General features: G+C 40.2%; 1 protein-coding gene across 4 annotated transcripts in view; it reads left to right on the top strand.

Annotated features, from left to right (window-relative positions):
- The window catches only part of edaradd (EDAR-associated death domain), a 75,095-nt gene that overhangs the window by 32,302 nt on the left and 19,148 nt on the right, over positions 1-23,645 (top strand). For 3 of the 4 annotated variants that reach the window (XM_043695531.2, XM_087991218.1, XM_043695529.2), the window contains 4 exons: positions 4,434-4,489; positions 6,983-7,031; positions 11,535-11,614; positions 20,122-20,173. In XM_043695531.2, the coding sequence (XP_043551466.1) occupies positions 4,434-4,489; positions 6,983-7,031; positions 11,535-11,614; positions 20,122-20,173 (237 nt within the window). The remainder of the gene's footprint in view (positions 1-4,433; positions 4,490-6,982; positions 7,032-11,534; positions 11,615-20,121; positions 20,174-23,645) is intronic. The other variant, XM_043695532.2, reaches the window with a different exon arrangement.

Here is a 23,645-nt window from a genome sequence, read left to right as displayed (position 1 = left end):
CCTTTCCTTCACTGAGTCAAAGAACTTGAACTCACATTCTAGCAGCAGTAGGGTGTCCCCACACTTCAATGACTGCAGCAGTTCAAGTAGGCAGCTCATCATCACATTTTCCAAGACATTTGCCGTGGTTTACATGGACTTTAGCCAGGTTTTTGATTAGATCCCACAGGTCGCATCTGTAAAGAAAATAACATCCTATAAGATCCAAAGCAAAGCGACACATTGGATCCAAAATTAGCTGATCACTATTCTAGCTAGAGTTCTTCTTGAAAGATGAATTTTGCTAAGAGTGTGGGATGGGAACCCAGGGTGATTATGAATATGGGTATGATGAAGCTGTTCTGATGACTTTTATCAAAAACATATTTCTTTTTAGACACTGTTCCAGTGTATATTTTAAGCATTGCACAGAAAATGCAAGAGAAATTTATTTGTTTAAACTGCTTATCTCTGCTTAAATGGGTGACAGCTACAATTCTCAATAAAACTTTCTGATAATTCAGGCATTTTTACAGGATGTGTACTTACACTCAGGTGGCTCAATCCCATACAATAATATGGCTGGTAGATTAAATTTTTGTAATGTTCTTAATGCAAAACTCAGAGTTCTCAAATGTCTTGCCCTGAAGGTTTAATTCATCACTTTGACAGCACAGCACAACAACAGTCATAAAGAAGAGTTATAAAATAATTCTGTGGAACAGTTCCACACATTTATTAACCCTGTATTTTCAGAAAATGGAAATTTCAATTAACCTGGGGTGAACATTAATCACCTTTCCCTTTCAATAAGATGAACTGCAAAAACCTTATGTAAAAACCTTCAGGTTGTGGGATGAAAAGCTACTTGTATTGGTTTCATGGATGTTGGCTTAGTTACAATTAAAAGAGGATGTCAATAATTTATTTTTAAAACTCTTAAGACTTGTTATTTTTAAAGGGCATATCTGGTGTGAATGGGCATGACATCTCCTTATCCCTACATGTTTGCTCCCCTATAATTATTTTTGTGAGGTTAACTTCCCCCTCATTATAATACAACCTGTGTGTGTGAAAATTTGGCATTGTAAACCTGACCAACAGTTTGATTAACTCAAGAGTGGGCAATGTGCCTGATAGCTAAATGGATCCTGGTTCCATTAAACCAAAAGGAATACTTGGTGTGACTAAACTTTGATTTCAAGAACACAATAATTGTGGGAAAAAAATTACTAAATCAACATAAAACATTTAGAAATACGAATTTGTGGAAAATCTTTCTTTGAGAATGTTTCGGAAGATTTGCTACATTATTACATTATTACTCCTCTTTGTATTGCAAAGTCAAGTTAAACTTATCTTCATTAGATAATGTTTCAAGATGTGATTCATAGGAGATGGGGTGGAATGGACAAGTGAATTGGGGATGAATGACCAAATATTTGTGTTAAGCTAGACATTGCATCTCAATGATAATGTCATATTATAGCCAGTTTATAAGAAGCTAAGCACAAAACAAATCAAGCTTGCTTCACCACATGGCCTCAACTTTAATTTCCTGTGTACTATCAATGCCCTTTGTTTTCCTTTGCAATCAACCCACCCAATTCAGCCTTAAAAATGTTTAATGACTCAGCTTCCACTGCTGTCCAGGGAACAGAATTCCACAGGCCAGTGGCTCTCTGAGAGTAAAAGAAAAGTCCTCAGCTCTATGTTAAATGTTTAAACTGTGTTCACCTAGTCCTAGTCTTTCCTATAAAGGAAAATGTCCTCTCAGCATCTACTCTGTCAACTTCCATCAGGATCTTAAATGTTTCAACAAAGTGTTATTACAGTAGTCAAGTGAAAAAGTGAGAATATATGCCAATCATAGAGATTTAAGCAAATCCTTAGAACGACATTTTTTTTGTCGGCTAAAGAATCACCAGCCTCACCATACCCTCATGGCAGATTCTCAATCCATTTACAATATGGTTTTGCATTTCTGTGCTACAATCTGGAGTGCACCAGTACCACTCATGGTAATGCTACTGTCAGAATATTTTACACTTGGGGGGGCAGGCACCGAGATCATGGAATAAGCCAGGGTGCATTTCAAGGCTCCTCATTTGTTGTCTTACTGCCCATGCACTTTACACCTACTTGGATGCTCACAGCATCTTTGTCTTGTCTTGCCTTTTTGCTCTTTGTCACTTCAGCCAGAGTCTTGCCTTACTGCATAGCACAGATCAAAGCCAGGCAGCTTGTTATGATTGTCAGTAATAATCAGTCAAAACGTGAACATGTTGCTAAACGGCACTAAAATATGCAACATATGCGGCAAACACACTGCATGTACTTGAACCAAATGGTCATATAGCAAACTCTATGAGGAGTAGTTCACAGTCAAACCAAGGGAAGCAGCTTTTAGTCAAGGGGTCCTGAGAGTAAAATACATCATCCACTATTAATCCAAGGGCTTGGACATGTCTGACAGTGGCTAGGTCAGGCTCAGAGGTGTTTATCTCTACTGTCTAGAGTGTAGGCCATGACCAGCCTGCAGGTCCAGGAGAATCAGACTGGGATTTGTGATAAATTAGTCAAGGATTGCGCACATATCCGGGGTCTGGTCAGTCATCAGTTAGGACAGAGATAGTCAAGGGGGCGTTATAAGAGGCTACAGCTGTGGTATGGAAATTAGTTGTGGATGTAGGGAACAATATTTGTAAGAGCGACAACTCAATATGTAGGGGAGTTGTCAGTGCATTGGAGGACATGGGTTACTGTAGGAAAGGGGGCATCAGCGGTCACAAGCATCCTACCTACAACATTGGAACAGTGCAGCTCAATGGTTGTCATTACTAAGCTGTAGGCTACACTGAGCATTGGGGAAGAGTAGCAATCCCTGAGACAAGGCTCTAAAATGTGAAGAGGCTAAGATTTGGTAACCTGTGAAGCTTAGTTCCTAAATAGCAATATATTTATGAATTTGCAATGACATGTGAGCTGTGCCACTCTTGCACCCTGAAAAGAATTTATTTTGGTTTCCCCTCTCACTAAGTGACTGGCGAAGGGAACTCATAGATGGTAGTGTTTGACCTAATATGCTGCTAGGCTTTGAAAATGCCATCACTGGGACTCTTGGGAGGTCCTGGCAGTGATGAGGACTTTTATCTCTAGCAAGAAGAAGATATGAAGAGCGGGGCACCATAGACAGATGATGCTTAGGTAATGAAGTGAGTTGCAGAGAATAATTTGAAAAGTCTCATTAGCACTCACAGAAAGAAGCCCTCCATGAATCTCACCAAAATTGACACTTTGCTGTTTTCTGGTAAAATTCTGTCCAATTGAACAGAGATCATTCAACTCCTGCCTGTTTTGACATTCAGTTCAATCATTGCTGATTTGTAACTTAACTCCATTGACATGTCTCTGTTTTGCAAACATTAATACTTTCAGCATATATATTTAAAAAAATATTGTTTTAAAATGTTCAATTAACCCAGCTCAACAGCTTACAGTGGGAGAGAGTTCTGAGTTTATAATACCCTTTTAGTGAAGAAGTGCTTTCTATATTACTCTTGAAAAGCTTAAATTCAATGTTAACATTAACATTGCTTTGCTCTAAACTTCATAATAGAAGAAATAGTTTATTTCTATCTAAACTATCAACTCTATCCAGTATCTTAAATATATAACTTAATTATTTCTTAATTTTCCAAACTCAAGAGTGCGCATGTAAAAATTATTCAGCCTGCCCTCGTATTTAATTATTTTACCACCATTATCATTCTGGTGAATCTGTGCTCCTTCCAAGATCAATATATCCTTCCTGAAATATGATGTCCAGAGCTAAGTGCGGTCTTCCAGATATCACCCAATCAAATCTTGACATAACTGCAACATAACTTCCACGTTTTGTGCTCCAGCCTTCTTGAGATAAAGGCCAATATTCCATTAGCTTTTCAAGTTATTTTTGTGCCTTGCAGTAGCTTTTACTGATTTCTGTGTTTGAACCTCTAAATTTCTACTCCTCCATAGATCAGTTTAGAAGATACATTGATGTGTTTTTCAAAGAAAGATGATCTATTATATCTATGAAAGCTCTGTTATGTTTATTTTTAATTTGTGTCATCTTCCAGTTCTTCTGCACCATGGGCCAGCCCCAAGTCAGCTAGAGGGCCTGCTTCACCCCTCCATCAAAGTTATGATAACAGTAGCCAATAGAGATTATATTCTTGAGTCTTTGTCCACTCCCTGTATAAAAGTTAGTTAGCTACTATAACCACCTCCTATGGCTGAGTCGGTGTGGTTAGTAACAAGCTCAATTTCAAAATATTGCCCTGACGGAATGTACATAAATTGTATGCATTTGTTCTATTATAATTTTCATCTTATGATGTCTCATTTATTGTAATATTGTGTAAGTTTTAAATTTTTTTATCAAAAATTAGTTGTACTTTTGCTTTTAACAGAAGAAGTTCCCAGGACTCCCGTTGAGGATACAGATCCTAGTGTTCCTTCAGAAACGGTATGACTACTGCCTTGCATGACACATTTTATGAATCATGATTGTTTTCCTTACTTCATTTATTCGCTCTGATTTTGAATCCTCATTTTCTTTCATTTTTGTAGTAAATATTACACACATTTTGAAATTTAATTTACATATAGAACAATGTAGTTGTTTCAGGTGCAGTTTTACACTTATGAAGCAAGAGTATGAATAGTATATTCTTACCATTGTGCAATGGTGAGCATTCTCATTAGCTAAAATCAATGGTGCAACCAAATCAATTTGGTTTTTAAATGCATTTTGAATGCTTGATGTGATAACAATCCACAGTCAGGCGGCATAGCTTTTACTCTTAACAAAGTTGGAATTCCTCCTACATTCCCCTTTTTCACTTCATCCAGATATAATGCATCCAGCTTTGGCCAGATGTATCTTCAGCTGATTCTGAGGAACTATGTGACAATAACCATGTTCATTTTGATTTAGCTCCCTCTCCCACTCCCTACCTGTCCCTCACATTTGATGGTCTGCATTGTCCTTGCAGGTAAATTAATCAGTTGGAAAACATGGATGATTTACTGGTGGTTGTTAATAAATGAAAAATAATAACACAGGTGATTGGTGATGGTTGTGTGTAAGACTACTGCTGGATGTAATAATAAATAATAACATGACTGAGTTGTCCATGATTTTTCCCCTTCATCTTTTATGAACATGTACAGCAAGTTTCTACAGCAGCACAGATTAGTTCAGAAATTAAGGGGTGTGAATGGGTAGTTGAACCTGACTTTGTTCAAGCTTTGTTGTATGCAATTTGACAGCTAGGTTTGCTATAAAACAACAATGACCACTTCAAGAGTGTGTGGAATGTTTTGAGAACAACTTGAGAATATGAAAGATCCCACACCCATGAAAATTCTTCATTACTACACAAGACTCTTATTCCCAATTTTCATCTATTTGCAGCCTGTGCTTCCATCAGATTCCTCTTCTGTTTGAAGACTTGTTGCTTGGGCCATTAAATCCATTGCAGCAGAAGCTTCGAGTTTTAAGAATATGTGCATTGCAAGAGATGAGTGATTTGAAAGACAGAATTAATTTGACTTTCCCTCTCAAAATCCATAAGCAGCCTACAGAGCATTACCATGTTACTACTGAGGAGGAGGTGTGATTGGACAAATTCACATTTTGTTTCTATCCATGTAGTGTATCCATTGTCCCTGACTATGGGAACGTTTGCGTTGCAGTTCAAGCCTTGCCATTTCAACACCGTTTAAACCAGTGTGTTGACAAATCTATAGTTAGTACTTTTATGGTAAAACCTTAACTACTGTTTTGATAAGGAAGAAATTTCCACAAGATTAATTTCCACACCTTCGCCACCCGAGGAGTTGATGGGAAACATGTCGCTGAAGATTGCATATGCTTCACCACGATTTAACACACCCAGGAGTTTCAATTTGCTGAAAACAGCATTGCACTCAGGTAATTAGCTGATAGTTCTTCAGCAGCAGCAGTGCTCGCAGTGACTAGGGCTTGGAAAATGAGCAGTCCTCAGATTTTAAGTCTCAGAGTCTCGGACCAAATAAGTGTGTTGGGGTTGGGTCTTATAGCAGGGGAGTGAGATAAGGACTGGGGTTTTAGGGAGATGAAGTATTGACGACCTGATGGGGAGACCAGGGAGGAAGTGAGCATCATAAGGGCCAGGCTTTAGGTGTGGTAGATTTAGACATATAGAAAGAGTATCATCAGGGAGTGCCATTCTGGTGCAAAACTAGAGCAGGGTGACCCACTGATCCTTTCCCTGAACTTTTGTTTTAATCATTCATGGGATGAGGGTGTCATTGGCCAGGCCAGCATTCATTGTCGATCCTTAATTGCCCAGAGGTCAGTTAAGAGTCAACCACATTGCCGTGTGGTCTGGAGTTACATCAAGGTCAGACCAGGTAAGAATAGCAGTTTCTTTGCCTAAAAGATATCAGTGAACGAGATAGCTTTCCCAACAATCGATAATTGATTCATGATCATTATTAGACTCCTAATTCCAGATTTTGATTGAATTCAATTTCCACCATCTGCTGTGGCGATTTGAACCCAGGTCACCAGAATGTTACCTGAACCACTGAATTAACAGTACAGTGATAAGATCCCCTATGCCCATCAACCTCAAGATTGAGGGCAAGCAGGAAGTGGCCCTGAATTGGCTGATAATTTATGACATTAGGATCTCATTTGGGTGTGGACAGGCAAGCCAGTCTTGCCCACTCCATGCAAAATTGCAGATAGGTCAAGGGCAGGTAGAAGGAAGGACATCTGGGGACTTTTATGAGCCGTCCCACCTGCAAACCTGCCAGCAGGCAATTGTAAAATGTTACCCATAAAATTTAATCGTCTGGAGTGTTTCTTTTTCCTCCTATATTTTGAGCATAAAAAGCCTATTATTATTACCGATAGACTGTATATGTGTCAAATGTGTGTGAATTAATGTCCTATTTTCTGCTTTCACAGATTGAAAAATATCCTATTCAAGCTACAGATCACAGTGTTTCCACTAAAGGTATAAACTTTCTGACCCTAGAATACACACTGGACAGAATACAAGACTGAGACAACTATAGTGCATCCTGTGTTGTACTTTTAGTCAGAACTAAAGCTGCCAATTTTTGAATGATGACTATCATGTACAATACCATATAAATTTGCATTAGCAACCTGGTATCTGCAGAAAATTTGGTACAAAGATCAAAACATTTTTAAGTGTTTTTATATTGCTAACCTTGAATATGTAGTAAATGCATGAGCATGATTGTCTGAAATTTCATTAGCTGTCCTTTTAATGAAGATATTAACCTATTATTAAGGAAGTAGACAAAAAAATTTCATATAAGTGCAATAACAAGTTTATTAATAATTGTGTACAGATTTCATCTTCAGTAGTGTCCAGTCTTTCCATCATTAAGTTGCTCTTAATGATGTATCTTTGGGCCAGTCCTAATAAGTGTTAAAGAATAGCTCAGGGAAAACCTAAAGTTTTCTCCTCCCTTTCTTTGAGAAGATATGCAGACGCTATTCCCTGTTTCGCCCTGACAACGTGGGGCAAAGGGCTGGTACTGCAGGCAGAATCCAAACATATGCAATATACTCGGAGGGGGGGTCACAGCTTCCCTCTTTTTTAATCTTGTGTTGGTCAGTGGCAACAAGTACTTTTCATTTTTTTCCTTTATAAAATGTAGCTATCATTCTTCAGTCAAACTTAGTTAACGAGATTAAAAATGAAAGAGAGCCATTCTAAGGTCAATTTGAATGAGACAGTGAACTTTTATTACCTGAAAAGAAAAATGATCACAAAGCACAGGTAATGAGTTTACAAAGAAGCCAGAAGTGGAGGGATAACTAGTACAAATAGACAAGAAAAGGTAGTTGTTCTGGTATTTAAGTTGTGAGAGTGGCATCCCAATTGTTTAGCTGCTATCCAGTATCCTCAGTAGTGGGGAAATACAGATACTCTTGATTTCTCAGTCACCTGAGGTTTTACTGTATTAACTTTTTTTCACTGGCTCTCTATTGAGATTTAGAGAGAGTGAGAGAAGAGCTTTTTGTATCCTTGTTTCATTCAATCTATGTTGCTTTCTCTTTTTTTTAATTGCTTAAAACAAGCTATTGAAATACACTTCATTTGTATATTTCAAGTCCAGCTCCACTATCTTTTTCAAACTGTACATTTTACAGGTTCCATTTCATCTCCAGCCTGTGAAGTTATCATGCAAATATGAATAAAACAAAATCTACTCATTTTGTGACGCAGAACTGAGTTTCAGTGTTTCTTGACCAAAACTGTAATTACAAGAGACATTTTGTCTGTATTCCATGTTAGTTGCCTGGTCTTGTCAGGTAATCACAGCATCCATTAAGGTCATCAGTGTCCTTTTAAACACCATGAAAATCAAAAAGATGAATATTGATAGTGTATTTTCATTATGATCTTAGAAGATGCTAGAGTAGCAATAGATTTAATGTAAGTTTTTATTTCATTTCTTAGAAAAGCGAATGAGCCTGAATACTTCTCGATGCAGGTATAGAAGTACAGGCTTTTTTTTAAGTAGTTAACAGTTTGGTGGTAGAGAATTGCTTGACAGGCTGAAAACAATGGGAATAAATGGCTATTTTCCTGAATGGCCAGCAGTGATTAGTGGTGTACCACAGGTATCAGTACCTGGGCCCCAGTTATTCACAATATTCATAAAAGACTTGGATGAGGGAACCAAATGCAATGTTTCCAAGTTTGCTGTCAACACAAAACTGGGCAGGATTATATGTGTGGAGGATGCAAGGAAGTTTCAGGGTGATCTGGACAAATTAAGTATGTGAGCAAAACACATGTCAAATGCTTTACAACTTGGACAAATGTGAAGTTATACACGTCAGTGTGAAATACAGCAAGGCAGAGTATTATTTAAATGTTTCATATTGGGAAATGTGGATGTATGAATGGATCTGTGTGCCCTTGTACACCAGTCAGTGAAAGTAAACAGACAGGTGCAGCAAGCAATTAAGAAGACAAATGGTATGTTGGCCTTCATTGCAAGGGGATCTGAGTTCAGAAATAAGGGTGTTTTACTACAGTTAATCAGGACTTGGTGGCACTTTCCTGGAGTATTGTGTGCAGATAAGGGTAGATCTAAGAGGGTATACTTTCATAGAGGGAATGCAGTGAAGGTTCACCCAGCTGATACAAGGATGGCAGAACTATAGTATGAAAAGTTATTGGTTTAAATGAGTCTGTATTCACTGGCGATTAGAATAATGAGAGGGGATCTGATTGAAACATAGAATATTCTTCCAGGACTAGACAGACCAGATGAAGAGAGGATACTTTCCCTGGTAAGGGAGTCCAGAACCAGACTTCACAGTTTCAAGTTATGGTGTAGGCCTTTTAGGATGAGTTGAGGAAACATTTCTTGACTCAGAGGGTGGTCACTTTGTACAATTTGCTACCACAGTAAGTGATTGGTCAATGTTTAGATAGTAAGGGCATCATGGGGTATGGAGAGAAAGCAGGAATGTGACTTTGGGATAGAAGATCAGCTGTGATCATATTGAATGGCAAAACAGGCTCGAAGAGTTGAATGGCCTACTCCTGCTTGTAGTTTCCATGTTTCTACATTTCTTCTTTCATGACCATGGGATGCCTCAAAGTGCTGTACAGCTAATAAAGTACAAATGAAGTATAGACACTGTCGTAGTGTAGGAAATGCAGCAGGGAGAAAGTGAGGACTGCAAATGCTGGAGATCAGAGCTGAAAAATGTGTTGCTGGAAAAGCGCAGCAGGTCAGGCAGCATCCAAGGAGCAGGAGAATCGACGTTTCGGGCATAAGCCCTTCTTCAGGATTCCGAAATATCGATTCTCCTCCTTGGATGCTGCCTGACCTGCAGCGCTTTTCCAGCAACACATTTTTCAGCTAGGAAATGCAGCAGCCAATTTTCACAAAGTAAGTTCTTTAAAGCAGCAGTGTAATAATGGCCAGACAATCTGTTTTTGAGGTATTGATTGTGAAATAAATATTGACCAGTACATAAGGAATAATTTCTATTCTCTTCTTCAAAATCATGTCAAAGGATCTTTTATCTCCACCTGAAAGAGCCGGCAGTAATGATTTAAAGTTTACTCTAAAAGACTCCTTCACAACTAAACTGACTTGTCAGAATAAATTTTTATACTCAAGTCTTTGGAGTGTAATTTAATTGACAAATGCTACTACCTGAGCCACAACTGAATTGATTTTGGATAGGGCACAGGCAGGTTAGTTTATATTGAATCTGGTGGCAGCTATTCTTTCATCTCTGAGACCCAGGTTGACAATTCAGACAAGATAATGATGTAAATAAAGAATGCTATCTGTTAGGGACAATATGACTGTTTCAACAGAGTTCTCAGTTGATGCAATTTAAGCCCACTCTTACTGTGGCAGGATTTTTAAAAAATCATTCTCGAGACATGGGTGCCATTGATAAGCCCACCATTTCTTGCTCTTCCCTAATTGCCTTGAGAACCACTTTCCTGAGCTGCTTCTGCCCATGTAGTGAAGGTGTTCTCACAATATTGTAAGGTAGGGAATTTAAGAGTTTTTATTCTATGACAATGGAGAAATAGTGATATATGTCCAAATTTTGATGGTGTGTGATTTGGTGAGGAAATTGTAGGCTTGGGATATTACTGCAATGTATCCAATAGATAATATGCAGTAAAAATAATGTATTAGTGGTGTTGAGGGAACAAATGTTTTGCATTATAGATGAGCTCCAGATGATGTGTGCTGCTTTGTTTAATAAATTAGTGAATTTCATGAGTAGCAATCTTACTTATAAAGAGAAGCCACAAAGGTGGCTAATTTGAGAAATAGAAAGGTCATCATGGCATTTCAGGGGTGGAATTGGGCATTGCTTCTCTACCAAGCTAGAAGGATATTAGAATGATTGTTTAACGTTTGGAGTAGCTGATTTAGGTGAACCCGATGTTGAAGCTTGGTACAAAAGATGGAAATGTTCCATTTAGAAACATAGAAACTAGGAATAGCTGTAGGCCATTCAGCCCTTCAGGCCTGCTCCACCAATCAGTATTCTCTGGAGATTAGATCTCTACCTCAATGCTATGTTTCCATTTTCTCCCACATTCCTTGATTCTATTAATTCCTGAATGGCTATCATCTTGATTAGCTATTTTATTTTCCTACCCTGTTGATTTGCTTTAGATCATTCACCTATACCGCCACTTGCAAACTGCTACACTATAGTTCAGTACATTAAAGTTCTAAAAGTGCTGAACCAATGCTGCCTGCCTTGGAGCAATGCAAAGAAATGTAGTTCACAAGCAATATCTATTGCATTGTGGTGTCATTTAGTACTTTTGTATATTATTTGGTGAATATTATCACTTATAAGGAAATGTCCATTACCCGTTTAGGATAATTAAAGTATTGAGTGCTTTATAGTAACTTTCTTTCAGTTATTAAGCACTGACATCTATCAATACCTACTAAAGCTCAATTATTTATGCTGACAGGTGTTTCAGATCTCCTAGTACAGGATACGACAACTGTTAACCTGGAACATTTAACTTCAACTCTTCAAACGACAAGACAGGTAGAAACAAGTTCATTTCAACTTTATTCCCTGATTTGCTTGTGAGCTTTTGTAGAGATTAAGTTTCAAAGTATTCTGTCCTCTGTTTAAGCAGCATCTTTAAAAGAATTCTCTCCCTGTAACCACAATCACATCTATGGTCTCATAAGAATACCACCTCCTTCAGCCTCTGAAGTGAGTTATTAAAAAATAGCTGACTTCAAAACAGCTTTGTGCTGAGAACTTTAAAATAGCTTATTCAGCTCATTAAAGGCCCTTTAGCACTTCAGCATGCTGTGGCATAGCAAGAGAGAATGCAAAGTTGAATGGTGGACTCCTTGAACTGCCTTTTTGCAATTTCTGAACAGAGTAGAATTTAGGAATCCAATGCTCTTTGTCTTTGATGCAAAATAATTAAGAAAGAAAGTGGAATCCAATCTTCAAGAGGAATAGAAGAAGGAAATGCTCTGCTTAAACCTATTTTCAATTTGTGACAGCCTATAAAAATGACAATAGCGTTCAATGGTTGCACAATCTGGATCATCCCATCAGTTTCTTCTGTTTTCTGGTAATAGGACCTCCAGAATTAGGTAGTGATAATGAGAGAGTCAACTGGAGCAATTGAATGGACTGTCACTGGAGAGGAAAGTCTGTCTTTGGTGAAAAGAGGATGAATGGGAAAGGAGAGCTTGCAAAAGAATTTCTCAGTCCAATGTAACCCACACATTTCTTTCCTGTTTCTGGATCAGTGGTGCTGGAAGAGCCCAGCAATTCAGGCAGCATCCGAGGACAGGCAAAATCGACGTTTCGGGCAAAAGCCCTTCATCAGGAATAAAGGCAGAGAGCCTGAAGCGTGGAGAGATAAGCTAGAGGAGGGTGGGGGTGGGGAGAGAGTGGCATAGAGTACAATAGGTCAGTGGGGAAGGAGATAAAGGTGATAGGTCAGGGAGGAGAGGGTGGAGTGGATAGGTGGAAAAGGAGCTGGGCAGGTCGGACAAGTCCGGACAGATCAGGGGATCGAGTTGCTGGAGGTTAGAAGCTAGGATGAGGTGGGGGAAGGGGAAATGAGGAAACTGTTGAAATCCACATTGATGCCCTGGGGTTGAAGTGTTCCGAGGCGGAAGATGAGGCGTTCTTCCTCCAGGCGTCTGGTGGTGAGGGAGCGGCGGTGGAGGAGAACCAGCACCTCCATATCCTCGGCAGAGTGGGAGGGGGAGTTGAAATGTTGAGCCACTGGGCGATTTGGTTGATTGGTGCGGGTGTCTCGGAGATGTTCCCTAAAGCGCTCTGCTAGGAGGCGCCCAGTCTCCCCAATGTAGAGGAGACCGCATCCAGAATCTGGTTTCCAGCATCTGCAGTAATTGTTTTTACCTCATTTCTTTCCTGTGCATAACGTAAATAGTTCCTTGTTTATCCTTAATTCCCTTCATGCTTGAAATGGCCCATGCTAGTGGAATAAAGAATCCTTGCTCATGATCTTTGGGCCTTCCATGTGTTGTAATTCCATGTTATTTTCCTGGAGTAGTTGTTAGACTTCTACAACGTAAGCATCAAGTCATAGCAGATGAGGTTGAAAGGCACCTGGGAAATATGGAATGGATGTAGAGAAGTTGAAACTAATAATGCCCATGAGGGAGGTTAAGGATGCTCCAGATCATTGGAGGCTCATGTATTAGAAGAGGGAATTAGAACCTTATGCCAAATCAAGTCAAGTCTGTGTTCTCTTGAGGCTATGGAGGAAGGAAACAATACACCTGGTCAGATATTATACTTGCTAACGAATAGTCAGCTGAATAGATTTATCAGAAGAACTGGAAACACTTGATGATTAGCAACTGAAGTCTGGAAAATGATCCACAGTAGGCACATGCTTGAGGACAGGAGTCCAGTGTACGATGAGAGGCAAACGATGCACTCAGTAGTGTTGCAGAACCAAGGAGATTAATTCTCAGCTAATGGTTTGACAATATACCTGTGGCCACCTGTGTCCAGCAGCAAGAAGACTCCTTAGGGTTTGTATCTTATTGTGACCCCTAATATTCTGATTTCAGAGGAATGCTCTTGCACTCAATGAAGGTCAGTTTTGACAGTCTTGAGATCGATCAATGCTTTTCTTTTCAGTGATTCTTTCTCAGTCCCCTTGGGCACTATCTTGAATGCCTGGCTTAGCCATGTATGATGCTTGGTTATACACTTATTGCCCTGGCCATGCACTTCGGAAAGTGTGGTGAGTTCAAGGAAATGGTCAGTGTGTGATGGATCGAGTGCTGGTGCCGGCAAGGGTCGGTTCCATCTGTTTTCACTGTAGGCCTAGGGTCAGACTGAGCTTCAGAATTACACAAAATACTGACCAGTGTTTAGGATATTACAACAGCACATGATTTCAAATGGCCAAGCATGACACCAACAGATCAAGAAAAATGTAAGATCAGTTTTCAAAAGTGCAATCTGAATTCATTAAGATGTTAATAAAGGTACGGGGATACAGTTAAGTAATATGACATGACAGTGCCTTTTCACAAGGATTCTGGGTAATCCAAGATGGAGGACAGAAAAAATTTCTGGCTGTAACAGCTGCTCCTTTATTGAGGTATTTTAAGTGTTGGAGGTGATTTCCTCAAATTCCAGGAGCAGCAATTACTGCTTTGTATGCTGTTGCATTGTTTTGAAACTTTGGAAAAAAAAGTCAAAACCACAGCAATTGTAAAAGGGAGAAGAACAGACAAAGGAAGCACATGGTAAGGTCAGTGCAGGAGAGAGAGAGAAAGAAACTGATGTAGCAGTGAACCTGCACAGTTACTGCCTTTGCTGTTTGAATTCATGTATCGCTGGACATCGGAGTGTGTCTGGGAAAATTCAAAAACAGTGAAATTCAAAACTGATCTTGGAGGAACTGTTTGGGCGAAGTTCACAGCACAGAAGCAGATAAGTGTGCTGTTTTTAAGTGGGACCAACAGAAAGTCTGCAGTAGTGAGTAGTGTGGGTTCTTTCTTGATTATATGTTTTTTGAGATATGTCTCTTGATTAAACTTAAAATATAAGCCAAAATTATTAATTTAACCTAGGGAAGTGTTTTGTACAGGAATAAGACGGTGTTATTTTCTGGGTCTGTAGATTGTGAAGGAGCAAAAATGGCCTTTAGTAGAGTGATATGCGCTTCTTGTCATGTGGGAATATAAAGAGAGTTTAAGGGTTACTGCAGATAATAACTGCAATAAATGCTGTTGGTTGTGAATCTTATCAGATCAAATGGACCGGTTGGAGAGACAATTAGAAGCAATGAGGAATTTGCAACAGCAACAGTATGTGATGGATGGCAGTTATACGAAGGGGGAAAGTCTCAGATACAGTCATATAGATGGGTTAATTCCAGGAAAGGTAAGAGAGGTAGGCAGCTAGTGAGGGAGCCTTCTGTGGCTGTACCTATTTCAAACAAGTATGCTATTTTGGAAAATGTAGGGGGTGATGGATTCTCTGGGGAACATAGCATGAACAGCCAAGTTTCTAGTATTGAGACTGACTCTAATGCAATGAGGGGTACATCGGGTTCCAAGAGATCAATTGTGTTCGGGGACTCTCTAGTTCGAGGTACAGACAGACATTTCTGTGGTCAGCAGCGAGAAATCAGAATGGTGTGTTGCTTTCCCTGGTGCCAGGATCAAGGATGTCTCAGAGGGGGTGCAGAATGTTCTCAAGGGGGAGAGGGGCCAGCAAGAGGTCATTGTCCATATTGGAACCAACAACATAGGAAGGGAAAAGGTTGAAATTCTGAAGGGAGATTACAGAGAGTTAGGCAAGAACTTAAAAAGAAGGTCCTCGAGAGTAGTAATATCTGGATTACTCCTGGTGCTACAAGCTAGTGAGGGCAGGAATAGGAGGATAGAGCAGATGAATGCATGGCTGAGGAGCTGGTGTATGGGAGAAGGATTCACATTTTTAGATCATTGAAATCTCTTTTGGGGTAGATGTGACCTGTGCAAGAAAGACGTATTGCACCTAAATTGGAAGGGGACTAATATACTGGTAGGGAGATTCGCTGGAGCTGCTTGGGAGGATTTAAACTAGTAAGGTGGGGGGTGATACCCAGGGAGATAGTGAGGAAAGACTGGTACAGTTGAGAACAGAAGTGAGTCAAACAGTCAGGGCAAGAAGGGACAAAGTAGGACTAATAAATTAAACTGCATTTATTTCAATGCAAGGGACCAACAGGGAAGGCAGGTGAACTCAGGGCATGGTTAGGAACATGGGACTGGGATATCATAGCAATTATAGAAACATGGCTTAGCGATGGGCAGGACTGGCAGCTTAATGTTCCAGGATACAAATGCGAAGGAAGGATAGAGAGGGAGAAAAGAGAGGAGGGGGAGTGGCGTTTTTGATAAGGGATAGCATTACAACTGTGCTGAGGGAGGATATTCCTGGAAATACATCCAGGGAAGTTATTTGGGTGGAAGTGAGAAATAAGAAAGGGATGATCACCTTATTGGGATTGTATTATAGACCCCTAATAGTCAGAGGGAAATTGAGAAACAAACTTGTAAGGAGATCTCAGCTATCTGTAAGAATAATAGGGTGGTTATGGTTGGGGATTTTAACTTTCTGAACATGGACTGGGACTGCCATAGTGTTAAGGGTTTAGATGGAGAAGAATTTCTTAAGTGTGTACAAGACAATTTTCTGATTCAGTATGTGGATGTACCTACTAGAGAAGGTGCAAAACCTGACCTACTCTTGGGAAATAAGGCAGGGCAGGTGACTGAGGTGTCAGTGGGGGGAGCACTTTGGGGCCATCGACCATAATTATATTAGATTTAAAATAATGATGGAAAAGGATAGACCAGATCAAAACGTTGAAGTTCTAAATTAGAGAAAGGCCAATTTTGATGGTATTAGGCAAGAACTTTCAAAAGCTAATTGGAGGCAAATGTTCGCAGGTGAGAAGCCTTCAGAAATGAGATAACGAGAATCCAGAAAAAGTATATTCCTGTTCGGGTGAAAGGAAAGGCTGGTAGGTATAGGGAATGCTGGATGACTAAAGAAATTGAGGGTTTGGTTAAGAAAAGAAGGAAGCATATGTCAGGTACAGACAGGATAGATCGAGTGAATCCTTAGAAGAGTATAAAGGAAGTAGGAGTACACTTAAGAGGGAAATCAGGAGGGCCAAAAGGGGACATGAGATAGCTTTGGCAAATAGAATTAAGGAGAATCCAAAGGTTTTTCAAATATATTAAGGACAAAAGGGTAACTAGGGAGAGAATAGGGTCCCTCAAAGATCAGCAAGGTGGCCTTTGTATAGAATCGCAGGAGATGGACGAGATACTAAACGAGCATTTTGCATCAGTATTTACTATGGAAAAGGATATGTAAGATAAAGAAAGTAGTGAAATAGATGGTGTCACCTTGCAAAATGTCAATATTACAGAGGAGGAAGTGCTGGATGTCTTGAAAAGCATAAAGGTGAATAAATCCCCAGGACCTGATCAGATGTATTCTAGAACTCTGTGGGAAGCTAGAGAAGTGATTGCTGGGCCTTTTGCTGAGATATTTGTATCATCGATAATCACAGGTGAGGTGCAAGAAGACTGGAGGTTGGCTAACATGGTGCCTTCTTTAAGAAGGGTAGTAAGGACAAGCCAGGGAACAATAGACCAGTGAGCCTGACGTCGGTGGTGGGCAAGTTGTTAGAGGGAATCCTGAGGGACAGGATGCCATGGAAAGGCAAGGACTGATTAGGGATAATCAACATGGCTTTGTGTGTGGGAAATCATGTCTCACAAACTTGATTGAGTTTTTTGAAGAAGTAACAAAGAGGACTGATGAGGGCAGAGCAGTAGATGTGATCTATATGGATTCAGTAAGGCGTTCGACAAGGTTCCCCATGGGAAACTGGTTAGCAAGGTTAGATCTCACGGATTAAAGGGAGAACTCGCCATTTGGATACAGAATTGGCTCAAAGGTAGAAGACAGAGGGTGGTGGTGGAGGGTTGTTTTTCAGACTGGAGACCTGTGACCAGTGGAGTGCCACAAGGATCGGTGCTGGGTCCTCTACTTTTTGTCAATTATATAAATGATTTGGATGCGAGCATAAGAGAGGTACAGCTAGTAAGTTTGCAGGTGACACCACAATTGGAGGTGTGGTGGACAGCGAAGAAGGTGACCTCAGATTACAACAGGATCTTGATCAGATGGGCCAAAGGGCTGAGAAGTGGCAGATGGAGTTTAATTCAGATAAATGCGAGGTGCTGCATTTTGGGACAACAAATCTTAGCAGGACTTATACACTATTTTGTAAAGTTCTAGACAGTGTTGCTGAACAAAGAGACCTTGGAGTGCAGGTTCATAGCTCCTTGAATGTGGAGTCGCTGGTAGATAAGATAGTGAAGAAGGCGTTTGGTATATTTTCTTTTATTGGTCAGAGCACAGGACATTGGTTAGGCCACTGTTGGAATATTGCATGCAATTCTGGTCTCCTTCCTATCGGAAAGATGTTGTGAAACTTGAAAGGGTTCAGAAAAGATTTACAAGAATGTTGCCAGGGTTGGAGGATTTGAGCTATAGGGAGAGGCTGAACAGGCTGGGGTTGTTTTTGCTGGAGCGTCGGAGGCTGAGGGGTGACTTTACAGAGGTTTACAAAATTATGAGGGGCATGGATAGGATAAATAGACAAAGTCTTTTTCCTGGGTGGGGGAGTCCAGAACTAGAGTGCATAGGTTTAAGGTGAGAGCAGAAAGATATAAAAGGGACCTAAGGGGCAACTTTTTCACACAGAGGGTGGTATGTGAATGGAATGAGCTGCCGGAGGAAATGGTGGAGGCTGGTACAATTGCAATATTTAAAAGGCATTTGGATGAGTATATGAATAGGAAGGGTTTGGGGGGATATGGGCCAGGTGCTGGCAGGTGGGACTAGATTGGGTTGGGATATCTGGTCGGCATGGACAGGTTGGACCGAAGGGTCTGTTTCCATGCTGTACATCTCCGACTCTATGACAGCCAAGTGTTGTAATGATGGAGTTCTTCAAGTTTATAATTTGTTGTTTAACTATGGCTAGAATTGTGAAATGTTCCAATCGAGATATGTGCTATTGGCAATCAAATCTGGTCAGTTCCCCTGGCTGGTGAGGCAATAATGACAGTACACGTTAACAAAAATATTTAGATGGGAGCATAGTAAAAGTGACAATACAGAGAGGATAATTAAAATGTGGAATTCTCTGCCACAAGCTGTTCTTGAAGCAGTGTACATTAATTTTTGTTTTAGATGGTTACTTGAAAAAGATGAATAGCAAGTAGTATGATAAGGGAAAAGGAAAATGTGATTTTTAAAAAAAAATAACCTCTTTTTCTAATCAACCTGTACACACCTCTAGAGCAGGTGTGACTTGAATCCAGGCTTCCGAGTCCAGGGGTAGAGACATTAGCACTGTGGCACAAGAGGGCTTTAAATCAGCTTGTCCAGACTTTTTATGACAGGTATCTGAAGCAGATGAGACTTGCAGGCCGGTCCCCTGGCTCAAAGGTAGGAACTCTGCCATTGTTCTGCAACAACCAGGAAAATGGGAGTGATTAGCATGATTCATACAAGGAAAAGCACAGGGCGGAGTGATCAGTTTCTTGTCCTGAATCTTTTTGTGAATTTATTATTTCCAACTTCCCTTTAGTCTTCTACCCACTCATGTCAAGACCATCTGCAGCATGATCAAGTAAAGCAAAAAGAAAATCATGAAACAGGCTGATGTATATTTTATAACATTTATTTTATGAGACCATTGCACCAAAGAAGTAGATTAAAAGCTTTGTCTTGTTACACATGACATAAATCAATTGTTAGTATCAGGCAATGTTTGTTAGGCATCAAAGGAAAAGGTCAAATCTTTTTGTGGCTTGAGATGAAGACAAATAAAATTGCTCGTTTCAGTGTAGAACATTTGTGCAATACGTTTAAATAGGGATAAAGAGCCAGTCATAAGGTATTATTGCATTAAACTATAATTGCTTGTATGCATTTTATTTACCTGATGTGCCTTGGAGGATCTCCCCAACTGATCCAGAGACAGATGGAGAAGGGCCTCTTGCATTTCAAGGTGGAATTAATCCCAGGTGATAATTATAAGTGAGTTTGTTTGCAATAACCTGAATGATTTGATTTGATTTATTATTGTTTCATGTACCAAGATACAATGAAAAGTATTGTCTTGCATGCTATCCAGACAAATCATACCTTACATTAGTACATCAGGGTAATAGAACAGAATGCAAAATGTAGTGTTACAGCTACAGAAAAGTTGCAGAGCAAAATCATCTCTAATATGTGGGAGATCTGTTCATAAGTCAGATAACAGTGGACAAGAAAAAGATGCAATTGTTCTGATCTTGAAGCAAGCCTGCTGAAAATAAGACTTTAGTTTAAAAGCTATTAGCTTTGTATTTTTGTTCAAAAGTATTTTCTTCTTGCTTTAAGTCCAAATTAATATGTTTTACTGTGATGTTACCCTCACTGAAATGTACTATATTGTAATTGCCATGCAGCCTGAAGAGAATGACAGCCGGCACACTGAAGAAGAATGTTTATCAGAAGAAGGTAAAATGCGCCATTTCTACAGTTAATTATCATAACTACAAAAGATGGTGTTATTTGGGCTAAATTACAGGTCAGTCTTATCAAATATTATTTGACAAATATTAAATGTAAAAGTGCAATTCTTTTTGAACCAACAGCCTTTTAATGTTTAGTTATCCTGCAGTTTTGTTTCTTTCGATCTAGATTTGGGTACTCATTCATAGATCTCTTACACTAACCAGTGTTCTGATTTTCTTAACCATTCCCCTTAAATCAAGAGAAATATGGCAATGCCATATACAAAGACTCTGCTTCTTAATGTTGCTTCACAATTTCTAGAATTTCCCTGGGACAGAATAGTTCATTTGCAGATCCAGCAATGGCATGAAGAACAGGTAGGAGAGAACATCACATCCCCCATCTCAGACCTGCAGCTGTGAGGTCTGAATTTAGAAGAATGATGGAGGATCTTATAGAAATATATAAAATTATGAAGGGAATAGATAAAATAGAGGTAGAGATAATGTTTCCACTAGCCAGTGAAACTAGGATAAGAGGGCATAGCCTGAAAATTAGGGGGAGCAGATTGAGGACTGAATTAAGAAGGAATTTCTTCACCCAGAGGGTTGTGAATCAGTGCAATTCCCTGCCTAGTGAAGTAGTTGAGGCTTCCACAGTAAATGTTTTTAAAGCTAAGATAGATGCTTTTTTGAACAGTAAAGGAATTAAGGGTATTGGAAAGAGGGTGGGAAAGTGGAGCTGAGGCCATGAAAAAAATCAGCCATGATCTTATTGAATGGTAGAACGGTCTTGAAGGGCCAGATGGCCTACTCCTGCTCCTAGTTCTTATGTTCTTAGGACGCCACTGGAATAAAGAATCTGCTTTCATGATCTTTAGGTATAGGAAAAATGTTGTTTAAACTAGAAAGGTTCCAGAAAATATTTGCAAGGATGTTGCCGGGATTGCAGGGTTTGAATTATAAGGAGAGGCCAGATAGTCAAGGTCATTTTACCTGGAGCATCAGACACTGAGAGGTGACCTGAAAGAGGTTTATAAAATCATGAGGGGCATAAATAAGATAAATAGCCAAGGTATTTTTTCAAGAGTAGGGGAGTCCAAAACTACAGGGTATAGGTTTAAGGTGAGGGGGAAAGATTTAAAGGGGACCTGAGGGGAAACTTTGTCACACCGAGGGTACTGTGAATGTGGAATGAGCTGCTAAAAGTGGTAGATGCAGGCACAATTACAACATTTAAAATACATTTGGATAAGTCATGAATAGGAAAGTTTTAGAGGGAAATGGGCCAAATGCAGGCAAATGGGTCTTGTTCAGTTTAGGATACCTGGTCAGCATGCATGATTTGGACTGAAGGGTCTGTCTCTGTGCTGTATGACTCTGACTCTAAATCTCGTGACATTTCGGCTATTGTTGGCAAGCTTTCTACAGATATCAAATTGTGGCCTATAAGTTTATTGGGCACCTGACCAAGATGGAGCAGATAATGGAGAAGTTGAAACTGGCAAAGTCCATGACGGAGGTTGACGCAGCTGCAGGATCATTGGACGCTCAGATATTGACAGGGGGAATTGGACGTTATAGGCCAAACCAAGCAGAAGTTCACAGCAGTGTGCATTCTCTTGATACTGTGGAGAAAGGAGATGATACTTCTAGTCAGACTTTCGACCAACTGATGAATAGGAAGTTGAACAGATTCAGGGGAAGACCAGAAACATCTGATGATACAGCAAATGAAGACTGGATGGATGCTCATAGCATCTGGGAGCCTCAACATGACTGAGCAGTTTCTGATTGAACATCTGTATGGGGAAGCCCTTCAAGAAATACTGGAAAGTTGTGCAGATATTCAATGAAATCTGCAGTAGATCTCTGAGATAATAACAAAGGTTTTTAGGGATTGTAGTAGCCTGACACAATTACGGCAGAAATTTTATCCTTGCAATCAACTCAAAGAAAGGAATCTGCTTTCCAGTTCCCGAAACAAATTACATTTCTTGATTGTATCATCTTCCCGATCCCGCTTTTCAATCCGCCAACAAACAGGATACTGGAGAACCGTCTGGCAGAAGCAGTGAGGGATGGGACCATCCAAAAAGTGTTGAAGAAGTTTAATAGTGGCAGACTTCAGTTGTCTTTCTTTGAAATATGGAATCACATCATCTAGATCATGGAGAAAGATTGGACTACTAAGACCGAGAAAAGGCTAACATCAAGGAGGTGACTGTTGGCATAGATGGGAAGGTGGACCTCAAGCTGAAGAGATAGTAGAAACATATTGCTGCACAGAATGCTCAGATCCAGACCTTGTCTGATCTCCACAGTAAACTCCATGGCCAAATCAGTTCAAGGGATGCTGTAAAGAGGTTTTGGAATTGTTACAGGGTTGGTTACTTCAAATGGGACTGCCCTCAATGAGCTCTGCTATCACTGCTGTCAGATGCAGAGATTCCATTTGGTGCAATGGCCTTCTGTTCTCAAGTTGGGTCTTTCAGCATAAGCCAAGCACAGGATGAGATTCCTTCAGGAAGAGGTTCAGTCTTATGTAGAGTGATACGGACTTGAAATTGTGGGAAATTTGGCAAAGTAGACAAATCTAATCGGCACAGGAATTGAGGAATCAGCCATTTTCCACCAGTTTTTCAATGAGCATCTGGCTGAGGAGTATGAGCTGATAGATATCTGTTCCTTCATCCACGTCTCTGCTTCATAGGATTGGATTACAGGCACTGTCTCCAAATAACTGACCTTCCGCCCTCTCTCTCTCCCAAACTTTTCCCTGCAGTTCTACATAGGTGTGTACCTTAAACCCCCTTCCCCAGATCGTCTCTCCAACATTGTCCTGTACAGGGCAAAGGTGGAACCTGTGTGTATGTGTGCGTGCTATTTGGAGACTCACCCCCCAAAAGGTAGCAGCAGCAGTCTTGCTGATGGTGTCCAGTCTCGCTGCCCCGGAGAGGGGGTGGGGGCAGATAGTGGGGGGTGGGTTGGAGGCGAACAGGGTAGGGGGGCAGTATTGGACAGGGTTGGGGGCGGGTGGGAACAGACGGTGGGGGCAGGGGCTCGTGCGCGGTGTGCTGCTACCTGGTCTCCTCAACGGGGAGCAGACTTAACAGAAAACTTAAAGAGCCAGAGGAAAGGCATTGAATCAAGTAATCGAATAATCAATTATCTGAACAAAATAGTGTCCGCCCGTCTCGTTCGGATAATCAAGGTTCCTCTGTATTAAATGATATCTGGGCATCCTTGGAAAACGTGTATGATGACTGCTCAGAAAACAGCACGTAATGAAGTTGACAGATGCGCACAGGACCTTGCTTAGTGTTCCAGCTTGCGTGGGATTTTAGAACTGTTTGAGTAGCAGCAAGTCAGGCTGCTCTTTTACCAACTGAATCATCACTGCTGTTGAAACTTTATGCCAACCACCATCGACTAGTCAACATCAGGCCTTGCTAGAGTGTCATCCTGTCTCACAT

This window comes from Chiloscyllium plagiosum, unplaced genomic scaffold (assembly GCF_037043375.1).
Source record: "Chiloscyllium plagiosum isolate Xiang-an unplaced genomic scaffold, Cpla_swu_hap1 HiC_scaffold_10, whole genome shotgun sequence".
In the NCBI taxonomy this organism is placed as follows: domain Eukaryota; kingdom Metazoa; phylum Chordata; class Chondrichthyes; order Orectolobiformes; family Hemiscylliidae; genus Chiloscyllium; species Chiloscyllium plagiosum.
Note: the sequence above shows the minus strand (reverse complement) of the source record. Positions and strands in the feature narration are given on the sequence as shown.